This window comes from Sinocyclocheilus grahami, unplaced genomic scaffold, assembly GCF_001515645.1.
Source record: "Sinocyclocheilus grahami isolate Dianchi unplaced genomic scaffold, SAMN03320097.WGS_v1.1 scaffold198.1, whole genome shotgun sequence".
In the NCBI taxonomy this organism is placed as follows: domain Eukaryota; kingdom Metazoa; phylum Chordata; class Actinopteri; order Cypriniformes; family Cyprinidae; genus Sinocyclocheilus; species Sinocyclocheilus grahami.
The window spans coordinates 1,207,970-1,221,079 of NW_015505377.1; the positions used below are offsets into that span (position 1 = coordinate 1,207,970).

Sequence of the window (13,110 nt, forward strand, 5' to 3'; positions counted from 1 at the left end):
GATTATTGTGATTAAACACTGGGTCATTGTGATTATTGTGATTAAACACTGGGTCATTGTGATTATTGTGATTAAACACTGGGTCATTGTGATTATTGTGATTAAACACTGGGTCATTGTGATTATTGTGATTAAACACTGGGTCATTGTGATAATTGTGATTAAACACTGGGTCATTGTGATTATTGTGATTAAACACTGGGTCATTGTGATTATTGTGATTAAACACTGGGTCATTGTGATTATTGTGATTAAACACTGGGTCATTGTGATTATTGTGATTAAACACTGGGTCATTGTGATTATTGTGATTAAACACTGGGTCATTGTGATTAGGAACTTAGGAAGAATTAATAGCAGTTATGTAATTAGTTATGTAGTTATGTATTATCCGCCCCTTTAAGGCGTTGTGACATTATGTCTGTAGACTGGTGCAACCGGTTATGTCACACTGCAACGAAACACGTGGACAAATATCAGCATTTCACTGTAGCAATTTTTTATTTGCACAGACAATGTTTTATTGTTGCCAAGGTAACTGTCACCTGTCACATTTGATACTAGGCACAAAATGTAACAAATAAGGGAAAACAGCAGCATATAGACAGTGTACAGAGTTATTAAAGAGCCACATCTGTCCTGTTAACCCAACCCTAGTGAAATGTACCGTAATATCCAACTACGTCAAATGGGTTTGGTCACTTGTGCAACATTATTGATAGATGAGAAATGTTCGTCTTACATATTTTAACATGAATGAAACAATGTTAAATAAAACCCACATATACATAATATATATAAGAATAAAATAAAACTTACATTTATTTTTATATTTATGTATACACAAATATTTATATATATATAAATTTATATTTATGTGTATGTATGTATATATACACACACACACACACACACACACACACACACACACACACACACACACACACACACACACACACACATATATATATATAGTTACATTCATGTGAGAAAAATTATACTTAAAAATATATAAATATAAGAATAAAATAAAACATATTTACTTTTATTCATTTGATATATATATATATACTGTATATAAAATACAAACTATTTTATATTTATATATCATCACAATATATAATGTATATATATGTATATAAATATATATAGTTTCATTCATGTGAAAAAAATTATACTTAAAGACATATTTTGTGATCAATGCACAAAACATGTTTCTAGATATTTTAATAGGCATCTTGTATAAATGCACTGTTGCAGTCATAAAACTTTAATATCAGTCAGAGGTTACAGTAGATCTCTTATAGTCCTGTTTACACCATTGCATCTGTATCTGTGTAAGGTGAACAAAACCAGGTGTAAACGGGACCCTATAAGATGGAAATGATGTGGATAAGAGGAGCAGAAACAGTTTATTTGGGAGAGGAAACAGGAGACGGGGTTGTCAGGGAAGATCCTGCTCCTGGTTCTAAAAGCACGACGCACTCCTTCTTGGGAAGCCAGAAGGCTGGGTAAAGCGGCTCCAGAAACTCAGCCTGGTACTTGTGGATGAGCGCCATGCCGTTCTCCACGTCGTAGAAAGCCAGCACGCTGCCGGAATAATCCACGTAGACGCCGATCCGTGTGGCTTTGGGGCCGCTGAGCGGCGTCTCCACATCGCTGTGCCACGCGGAGAAGCTGCGTCCGTTCCACTGCACACACCAGGAGAAGTTGTTTCCCGTGATGCAGCTGTTGCTCTCGGATCCCTTGCGGTCGATGCTCTTGTAGGTCAGGCCGACGTGAGTGCCTTCTCCTCTCATATCCACCTCGAAATAGTGGCGGCCCAGGTAGAAGCTCTCGACCGTCAGCACCTGCTTGAAGTGCTCGAAGCGCTCGGGGAGCTCTGGATAGCTCTGCTGCCACGGCGTCGTGTTTGTCACCTTCTTTCGTTCTTCTGTCAGACGCAGATACTGGTGGGCCGTATCTGCATCAAAGGTCAGAGGCGTGACGTCTATTGGAGAAAATGGGCAAAAAGTCAATAATATAGTAATGTGAAGCAAAACCAGCTGAGAAGAACTGTTACATCTGGGAAGTTTGACTATGTTTCTGTAGTGAGCATCACTGTTATTTCAATATCTTAATGTACTATTTTACTTTTTATGTTTATATTTTCCATATTTTTTAATTTTAAGGCAATAGCTGCACTAAATTTGAGATTGTGGGCTATATAATGTGTTGTTTCAGACTAGTGGAAAGAAAGCTTCCAACATTTAAGTGTTTGTTTTATTACACTTATAGTATTTGCATTTGCAGATTTAAATTACAATACATTTTTTAAGTGCCATTTCCTCAAAATATTTTTTTCCCCACTTCAGCAGCACTTGCATACACTAAACTTAGCAGTTTTATTCCAATCTATATTCTGAAGGATTTTACTGAGGGGTTTGTTCATACAGAATATCCTTCCACCTGATTTTATTATTGCACTTTATCTATTTGCGTCTGTAGATTTCAATTACAATACAAATCTTTAAAAGTTTTTTCTCCACTTCAGCAGCACTTACATACACTAAACTTAGGAGATTTATTCCTGTCTATATTCTGAAGGTTTTTACTGAGGGGTTTGTACATATGTCGTTGCCTGATTTTATTATTGCACTTTATGTATTTACGTCTGTAGATTTCAATTACAATACATATTTTTAAAGGCGGTTTTCTCGAAATGACTTTTTCCTCCACTTCAGTAGCACTTACATTCACCAGAACGTACGGCTTTATTTCTATCTATATTCTGAAGGTTTTTACTGAGGGGTTTGTTCAAACAGTATATCATTCCACCTGATTTTATTACTGCACTTTATCTATTTGCATCTGTATATTTCAATTACAATACAAATCTTTAAAAGTTTTTTCTCCACTTCAGCTGCACTTACATACACCAAATGTAAAAGTTTTTTTCCTCACTATATTTTGAAGGTTTTTACAGAAGGGTTTGTTCATATATAATTCACCCGATTTATAATTGCACATTTTATTCTTGAAACACGGTGAAAATGTATTTTTTCCTGGCTGTTGACTGTATTTAAAAAGTTCTATAAAAACAGATTTCCAAAATCCCAATATGTCAACAAAAATTTTGAACCTGGTTTTAACCAGTGCTTATACAGTATATATGTTCTGGAAATGTATGCAAATTAGTGCATTTTTTTGAGCTGCACTTACATACACCAAATGTAAAAGTTTTCTTCCTCACTATATTTTGAAGGTTTTTACAGAAGGGTTTGTTCATATATAATTCACATTTTATTCTTGAAACACGGTGAAAATGTATTTTTTCCTGGCTGTTGACTGTATTTAAAAAGTTCTATAAAAACAGATTTCCAAAATCCCAATATGTCAACAAAAATTTTGAACCTGGTTTTAACCAGTGCTTATACAGTATATATGTTCTGGAAATGTATGCAAATTAGTGCATTTTTTTTTCTTTTTTGAATTCGTAATGTTAGGCATCACAGCACTTACATTGTTGCTCTTTTGCTGATTTGATTGAAATTTGATTATCCTCATTTGTAAGTTTGGATAAAAGCATCTGCTAAATGCTTAAATGTAAATGCAATCAATTAACTAGGGAAGTATGGTGATATCTATTAGTTAATATTTTACCCTGTGATTTTTCTTTTGACACTTATTTTATTTCAAGTAACAGAAGTATGTGTCGTGTAACATCTTTTTAATGGCTTTAGTCTTAATTAGCGATAATAACCCCGATAAACACTCACACTTAAGAAAGTCGTCTCTGGTCTCTGGGTTCGGAATTGACATGTTCTTTTTTGCAGCAACAATGGCATAAACCGTCGTCTTTATGCCCACATTATCTGTTAATTGAAAAAAGATATTTGGGTAAATTAGCAAACCTCTTCACAGAACACAAAGGTGTGATGTTTCTGAATTGCTCAAATTCATAGCAAGATGTGTCACTTTGTGTGGAGATGTTTATTGTTCTGCATACTGACCGTTTTTACAGGTGTCTTTAAGTTTGTTGGTGTATGAGGTCAGCAGGCTGTCGCACATCTCTGTCGTGGACCGTGCGATAACACGACTGAACGACTGCAGTCGATCCATGAGGCCGATATAAACGCCAGGTAAAGACACATCAACAGTTTCTTTTTTCCACCGTGAATACTCCTGGAAAACAATACTGATATAATTAATACCAGAAACAATTAATAAAACAATTAAGGATTAAGTTCAGAAACACATTTTGCATATGCAAATGCTTGGCCAACCAGTGTTATTTTAGTATTTTTTATATCAGTGTATAAAATTTTAAAAATTTATAAAATCTTAGTATCATTGAGATACTTAGTGTTTATATTAATATTTTTAATTAGTAGAATTATTTTCATTTTAGTTTAGGTGTTAGTAAATGCGTGTTTTGGTCATTTTTATTATAATTATTTGTTTTAAAATATGTCAATATTGTGTTCATTAATTTTTATTTCAGTTTTTACTTTTCGTTATTTTAGTATATCAATTTATACTAAATGAAAATGATAAATGTTGCCTTTTTATTTATATACTATTATTTGTAGAGAGAGAATTTATTTGCAGATTTATACACTATTAGTTTTTTATTAATATTTTAAATTGGTGTTTATTTTAATAATTTCAGTTTTTTCATTTTAATTTTAGTTTAATTTTTAGTAACCTTATTATGTTTTGTTTTGTTACTTTTTTAGTTTTTTTAATGTTACTATTCAGGTTTGATATTTATTCAAGTTTCATTTGTATTTATTTTAAGTTAGTAATTTTAGTGCTTCTTATTAAACTTATTTTAGTTTTTTTCATTTATATTTTTTCAGTTTCATTTTACAAAAGTGTTTTTAATAGTTTTGGTTTTAGCTAACAGTAATATCCCTGTGGCCAATGCATTGCAACTTTTTAACTTTAATGCATTTTAACTTTACACATGACCTTTAAAGTGTTAGTTGACCCAAAAATTAAAATTAGGCTGTATTTTACTCACCCTCAAGTCATCCTAGGTGTATAAGACTTTCTTCTTTCAGACGAATCCAGTCGGAGTTATATTAAAAATGGTCTTTGATCTTTCAAGCCGTTTAATGGCAGTCAGCGGGTGTTGTATGCATCAGTCCAAAAGAAGTTAAATAAAAAACGCCCATCCATTAAAAAAAGTGTCTCACACGGCTCCGAGGGGTGAATGAAGGCCTCCTGTAGCGAATCGATGCATTTTTGTAAGAAAAATATCCATATTCAAAACGTAATAATCACTTTAATGTAGCTTGCGCTCACTGTTGTACACTGGAAGCAGTTCCGGACGGATGATGTATGAGGTCGGCGTAGCGCATGCGCTGCTCAGAAGTGACGAACGCGGAAGCGCAGCGGAGAGATCAAAACAAAACAACGGTCACTAATTAGAAGTACAAAACGAGGATTTGTAAAGAAGAATGTCGGAGGATTTCGATATAAGCCAAGAGGAGACTGGTTTTCCTTTGCTAAAGTAAGGAAACTTTGCTTCCTTTGCTCCTGTTAACAAACGTTGGTTTTCACGAGACTCACCGGCGCATGTGCAGCGCTGAACTTTTGGACTGATGCATGCAACACCCGCTGAGTGCCATTAAACAGCTTGAAAGATCAAAGACCATTTTTAATATAACTCTGACTGGATTCGTCTGAAAGAAGAAAGTCTTATACACCTAGGATGACTTGAGGGTGAGTAAAATACAGCCTAATTTTCATTTTTGGGTCAACTAACACTTTAACTGACAGGTGTCACAGATATTTTAAGGTCATGAACAACCCATCAGGAAACAGGAAGTAACCTCCTTACCTGCAGGAAGTCAATGTCATTTTTGTTCTTGGTGATTTTCTCGACCTGACTCTGGGTTTTCTTGAGTTCAGTGCAGCGTTGCTCCAGATGAACTCGGATTCCTTCGGCCTGCCGCAGCGCCTGTCGCTCCTCCACCTCTAAGATCTCGCTCACTTCTTTCTTGGCCTGCTCCACAGCTGCCATCAGTATGTTAAACTGCTCCTCGATCACTCCACGCACCTCCTTCACAGACGCCTGCGGCCAGACAGACAGACAGACTGAGAGCAATTCAAACTCAAAGAGACAACTGAAAAATCAATACCAGAGCAAAGCTGGAGGGAAATGCCTTTGAATGACATCTATTTAGTGACCTACAAGTATTTGTAGGTCCAAACATTTAGTCATTTCTAGAATATACAGTATATATCCTCTAAAGGATGTCAGTGATGACCTATCAAATATCATCTTATATTAAATACTTAATAATGTATTTAACCTGACATTAATAAAACATAAAATATACCCAGAAAGGTTAGTCAGCTCACTCTTACCTGAACCTGAATACAGAGAAGGAATGACCTCCATTACCAGTCTCTAGTTAATATGTAAACTATTAAACACTCTTAAAACAAGTAGCGTTATGGTCTTGTATAACCAAAATTACTGACTATATAGAAGACACACTGGTAACAGAAGTAAAATGGGTTGCGAAGAGTGTTTCATATTGATCCTAAGACAGTACAGTAAAGTTCAAGTGTTAGTTCTTTGAATGTGGTGTTTTACCTCTATATTCACTGTGTTGACTTGTAACTTGTTAATGGCGTTTTCTGCTGCTGTGACCGTCTTTACCATGTCTGTCTGTTTGTCCTGAAGCTCTCTCTGTAAACACACACACAATATCGTGTTGAAAAAAAAATCAATTTCCTTGTTATTTTACACACATCAATCAACATGTGTGTATACACATGTTCTATCATGTAATTAAATATAAAAAAATATAAAAAATTGATATAAAAATAATGATAGTTATCACTGTAAAAATATGATTTTAAATGGTTTTCAGAGGCAAATTCTGATTAATATTATGCATTATAAAAGTAGATGTAACCAAAACCAGCATCTCTTTGCATAAGTGCGTAATCAGATAGGTATCAGTCTCTTTGTTCAGCTTTTGCTTTGCATTCCACAGACAAGTTCAGACAAAAATGTCCTCCACTGAGCACACAGCTCATGTTCAGCAGCAGTTGTTATCACTGTTATTCAGTGTGTAGGCTTGCTAAAGGGAGCATCACACACAATAGAGCTTTGACTCTCACATTAAAGCAAAAAGAGTCCGTTTTCCCTCCACCCTGACCACCACCCAACAATCCCAGAATAGTTCAGGTGATACCTGACGGTGTTTCACTGCACTGATGTCAATGAGAACCCCTCCCTGCACTGTCTCCAGTTAAAACACGCTCAGATACACACACATCAATGTTTGTTTACTCATCATGAGTTAGCAAGCTCAGCCTTTTAAATAAAAAGGCGTATTAACAGTTCGGAATATATGAAGCTAATTTGATGTAATGAATGCTACTATCACTCATGCAAAAAAGCTGGTTGCCCTCGGCACAAAATTACAACTGAAAAATGAACAAGAAAACTTTACAAGGCATGCTCATGCGCCAAAATTTAATATTGCACATTTAGAGTTTGTTCACATAAGGAGCCACCTATAGAAACTTATTAAAACTCAAAAAACTGTTTTTGCAACAACCTGGCAACCACACACAACAAACAGTCTACACTACCATTATAGAGTTTATTCTTCATAAAATGTAGTTCTACATTGCTGTCGCTAGTCATTTATTATAGTTACGTGATGCATGTCAAACACAGACACGACAATGTACAGTTTCACTGGAATTCACTTGGAGTATCATCACTGACAATGCACTTTAAAAGAGCTAGACTTATGCATATGCATAATATCACGTCCTCACTAGTGGTTAAACTGGATATGTAAAGGAGATATGCGTGTGTCATAGCTTCTCTGGTAATCAGCAGAGAGGAAGTTTCTCTCAATGTAACTGGACTGAACAGTTAGCTCTGTCTAGCAACGCAGTCAGGCATGATTGGTGTTATGTATGTTGTGTAATCTATTGCTCGTGTCAAAACATCTCTAAGAATGCCTCAGATCCACGAAGAGACCTGGACACTCCCTGCTCTGCATGCGAGGACAATACATCAAACTCATTCACCTCACGGTTGTATGCACTTGACAGGGAACACCCTAACAAGCACACACACATGCAGGGTGGATTGTTTCAGTGCATTGCATTTAAAAACAGTTTTCCTAACAGTTCTTATGTCCTGAATAGTTTAACCTAGGGATGCACGATATATCGGCCACCATATCGATATCGGCCGATAAATGCTCATTTTTTCTGTTATCGGTATCGGCCTGATAAGGACAATACATCAAACTCATTCACCTCACGGTTGTATGCAACTGACAGGGAACACCCTAACAAGCACACACACATGCAGGGTGGATTGTTTCAGTGCATTGCATTTAAAAACAGTTTTCCTAACAGTTCTTATGTCCTGAATAGTTTAACCAATCATAATATGTTCTGTCTTCAACCTATTTCTTTCTTCTGTAGAACAATAAATAGTGTCATTTTGCAGGATATTAACATCGGGTTTTCATTTAAAAGCATACAATAACTGTTAGGTATATAAAAGAAAGCACATTGCATGGTCCATGCAATGTATTATTATATGCATTATTAAAATGTCATTCATGGAATTGTATTCTATGTCTTCTGAAGACATATTGCCGCTTGATGCAAAGAATGTCCGTTTCTTACATAAGGCATTGCATGCCTTCAGAAGACTTGAAATATAATAATATGGTGAAATGTTATAGTTTTATGGTGCTTTCTGTCATATTTTGAGCTTTCTATAATGTTACAAAATATTTCAATTTGAAATAAATGCTGTTCTTTTGAACTTTCTACTCATCTGTGAATCCTGAAAACTAAAATGTATCACGGTTTCCACAAAAATATTAAGCAGCACAACTGTTTTCAACATAATAATAATAATCAGAAATGTTTCTCGAGCAGCAAATCAGCATATTAGAATGATTTCTGAAGATCATGTGACACTGAAGACTGAGAAATAATGATGAAAATTCAGCTTTGATCACATGAATAAAATAGAGTTTAACAGATATTCACATAGAAAACAGCTATTTTAAATTGTAATAATATTTCACAATACTACTGTATTTTTAATTAAATAAATGCAGCTTCACTTTCACTGAAAAAGAGCATCATGAATTTGCTTTACTGAAGAAAGAAAAAACACCTTTATTTGTTTAGCATGCAAATATGCCAGAGAGTCTGACTGTAAATAACCCAGCAGCATTCATATACACGGCCACAGCAAAAACCATCAAGAAATGACATAAAGTAACGTTTCAAGCATGTTAAAGACACGCAAATACCTGTTCAAGTGTTGCATCATCCTGAAAACATGTCACATGTCACGAAAAGTGTTACATTCTGCGTCCGGTCACATTGAGAAACCTCTCTTTAGAAAATACCATACAAGTTTTTCTGCTTACTAATGCTTTGTGTTTGCTAGTTGATTTATTGATAAGTGTGGTCATGTCAGTCTTCACTACATGCTTCATAGATGTTTTTCATTCTCGAAGAGATGATTTCAGCCAGACGTCATGAACTGATGTTCACAATTGGATGTAGAACAAGTTTCAGATTAGCGAGCAGTGTATTTTCATTAGAAATTCATTAAACGATTATACCTACGCCAATGAGGTTTCTATCAGGAAAGGAGAAACTTTAAGAGATCTCTGAAAATGCGATGCAATGCGATTGTGTCAAACTCACACTAAACTACTGTACACCCTAAATACATAACTAACCAAGCTTAACCAAAGAATAACCTAAATGAAGATGGATAGCGAATCCTGAATAATCAATAATGTCTCTGTCAAATTTAAACTGTTTTGTTACATTTTTGTTGCACTGTTGCCTTTAAAAAACTCACCACCACCACATTATAACTCTCCTCAACAGTTATGTCTGGAACACAAAGTATTGAAGTTCATTGTGTGAGGTTGATTACATCCCGAACTCTCAGTATGAGCAACAGTAACAGCCTTGATGATCACTTATAGTCATTAATCATGACCACATTGTCCCGTTATCAGGCCTTTGTTACAGTATGTGTGACCTGTTCTTTTAGGTCAGAGAGAGAAATAGCATGATGCATGACATGATCTGATCTGCATCAAACACGGAGAGATGCATCCTGATATGGTTTTGAACTATAACAATAGAGGAAACATTCTGTTCCTTATTTCACTGAAAAGATTCATTAGATATAAGGAACAGTCTGTATGCTTGAGGCTAATATCACCCTTAAAAGTAAAGTGTCAGTTGTTAAAGTCTAATAAGTAAGTTGAGTGCAAATCCTGTGGCTGAACTCGGAGCAGCATCCTACTCTTGCTATTTCTGCCATATATTTACATACAGTATCTTATGCATGCTAGTATGTGATTCAGAATGCTATCATAACAATCTTATGTTAGCTTGAGCATCTTGAAATAGCAACACTGTCCCAGTGGCATGATTTTGGCAATCTGTTTGACTGACCAGTGGCAGACGGAGAAGTGTCTGGGAATATTTTTGTTCTAGTGGCTCAAGAGTGGCATATTTCACCTTTTTTTCTGGTCCAAAAATACTGTATATGATGATCAAAATGGTTGTACAATGGAGCCTTTTTAACCCAAATACTATTTTCACTCTCTAATTTTACACTAACAGATCATTGTCGCGATCATTTCACAGAAACTGTTGAATTTTTTTTGTCATACACTACTGTTCAAAAGTTTGGGGTCAATAACATTTTAATAATACTTTCATTAGCAAGGATGCATTAAATTGATCAAAAGTGACAGTAAAGACATATATTACAAAAGATTTCTAATTTCAACTAAACGCTGTTCTTTCGAACTTCTATTCATCAAAGAATCCTGAAAATAAATATATCAATACGAAGCAATGTTTTCAGCAAATCAGCATCTTAGAATGATTTCTGAAGGATCATGTGACACTGAAGACAGGAGTACACTCTTAAAAATAAAGGTGCTTAAAAGGTTCTTCACAGCCATGCCATAGAAGAACCATTCAGTCAAAAGTTCTTTAAAGAACCATCTCTTTTATAATCTGAAGAACCTTCTTTCGCCACCAAGAACAGAAAGGTTCTTTACATCTTAAAGGTTCTCTATGGAACCATTTAGACATTTTCTAAGACATTTTTTGCATCGTGAAGCACCTTTATTTTTAAGAGTGCAATGATGCTGAAAATTCAGCTTTGAATCACAGAAATAAATTACATTCTAAAATATATTACAATAGAAAACAGATATTATAAATTATAATAATATTTCACAATTTTACTGTATTTTTGATTAATTAAATGCAGCTTTGGTGAGCATAAGAAACAAAAACCCCAAACTTTTGAACGTAGATTCTCATTACCTAAATATTTTGCACCATTTCAAGTTATTAAGTTAAGAAGTAAACAGGCGTACCTCAATCTTCCTGCGCGCCTCAGGGATGGGCACGGTGTTGTGTCCGCGGTGCTCCTCCGCCACGCACTCCACACAGACGCAGCACGCGTCGGCGCAGCAGAAGAGCTCCAGCGCGCAGCGGTGCGTCTCACAGGTGCGTCTCTCGATGTCCCGCAGCGGCTCCACCAGCCTGTGGCTCTGGAACTTGACGTTCTCCAGGTGCGGCCTCAGGTGAGCCTCGCAGTACGACACCAGGCAGGTCAAGCACGACTTCTTGGCGCGGCACGGCCGGTCGATGCAGGAGTCGCAGGTGACACCGTTTGGCCCCAGCGCCTCCTCTTCATCCTGAGGCTTCTGAGGGTCCTCTGGTTCCTTGAGGTCCTCCTGAATCTTGCTTTCCTCAATGGTCGTGCTGTCTTTCTCTCCTGCGGTCTGGTTTTCAGTCTCTGGAGATCCATTGGTCTTCTCCTCTGTGGACTTCAGACTGCTCTCCTCTGGGTTCTTCTGGAGTTTTTCTGAACTCGAGCTGCTTGCTGGCAGATCTGCTGTCAGCACCACGTCGACCATGATTGCTCTCCTTCTGTCTTGAGCTTTGACTTCAGTTTAAAGTTGAAGCCAAGCCCAAACTTATGAGAAGTGAGTTGGATCTAAGCCACGCCCCCTGAAACGCAACTATTTCCTCATATTCTTCTCAAACTGATACAGTCAGAGGCGGTGGGCGGGGCGACACTGTAATGTGGGCGGAGTTCGTATGCAGATCAATAAGGCATGCGGTTGCTGTTATTATGATGTGTTTTGGTGATTTACTTATGTTACAGACTGACATCATTTTGCATGGCTTGCTGGTTATAGTTCATTACTCATCCCAAACCAGTTTACAATGTACAAATGAATCAGACCTAGACATTTCGAACTGTTCTTGCTGTTTTTTTTTTCAGGGTTCAAGAGCTGTGTTAAAACTAGTCAATTCATATTTGTATACAATGAAAATTGGCCTATATATCATAGCTTTCAAACTCATTCATGCTTCTATAGGCCTATATTCAAAATAGGTGTTCATTTCGGTATTAAATACCCTGGTGATTGTTCCTGTAATAAGTATACTGTAAGTTTCTTCAAATGAGTCGCATGAAAAGATTTGTGTTGTGGCTCTTCAGTCTAACAGGAGAATAAGCTTTTTATCTGAGATAAAGGTCAGTGCTCCCACCTGCTGGACAAAGAGAACTGCAACATGATCCAAAGCCAGATTTCTTTTCTTAAAAAGGACATAAAAAAAGTTAACGTGTTTCTATCAAGCTCAAATAAATAAATAAGCAAATAAATAAAAATGTTAACATAATGTGAATGTGTGTGTATATATATATATATATATATTGTTTATGCTGCGTATTAATTTAATGTAATAATTTAATACAATTAAAATATTGTTTTAAATAATAATTATTTTTCACATTTCTATACATATTCATTTATTTATATTTACATTTAGTCATTAAGCAGAGGCTTTTATCCAAAGTGATGACAATAGAAGCAATCAAAACAATAATTGCAATAAAATGCAAGTGCTATAACAAGTCTTATTAAAAGTATATATTATGTGTTTTATTATTAAATAAAACTATTAAAAATGCATAAACAAATAGTAACAATATAATATTGAAATAATGAATGTAAACATAATTAAAACATTTAATTTTATAATTTAGTTGAAATATTA

At 35.6% G+C, this 13,110-nt stretch overlaps 1 protein-coding gene across 1 annotated transcript; it reads right to left on the minus strand.

The window, feature by feature from the left end:
* Window positions 1–1,176: 1,176 nt before the first annotated feature.
* Window positions 1,177–12,028, minus strand: LOC107595180 (tripartite motif-containing protein 16-like protein). Its single transcript, XM_016285527.1, has 6 exons — window positions 11,415–12,028; window positions 6,590–6,685; window positions 5,828–6,061; window positions 3,993–4,164; window positions 3,759–3,854; window positions 1,177–1,990 (listed from the first exon to the last, which is right to left on the minus strand). Exons 1-6 carry the CDS (start codon window positions 11,958–11,960, stop codon window positions 1,413–1,415), a joined length of 1,722 nt encoding a protein of 573 aa, XP_016141013.1. The 5' UTR covers window positions 11,961–12,028; the 3' UTR covers window positions 1,177–1,412.
* Window positions 12,029–13,110: the final 1,082 nt, after the last annotated feature.

Excerpts from the sequence above, each read along its gene's own strand:
- LOC107595180 (XM_016285527.1), bottom strand. The coding sequence starts at position 11,960 with ATGGTCGACGTGGTGCTGACAGCAGATCTGCCAGCAAGCAGCTCGAGT. Across the intron at positions 3,855-3,992 it reads TAAAGACACCTGTAAAAACG|ATAATGTGGGCATAAAGACG; the intron begins GTCAGTATGCAG and ends TTCAATTAACAG. Across the intron at positions 1,991-3,758 it reads CAGAGACGACTTTCTTAAGT|ACGTCACGCCTCTGACCTTT; the intron begins GTGAGTGTTTAT and ends TTTCTCCAATAG.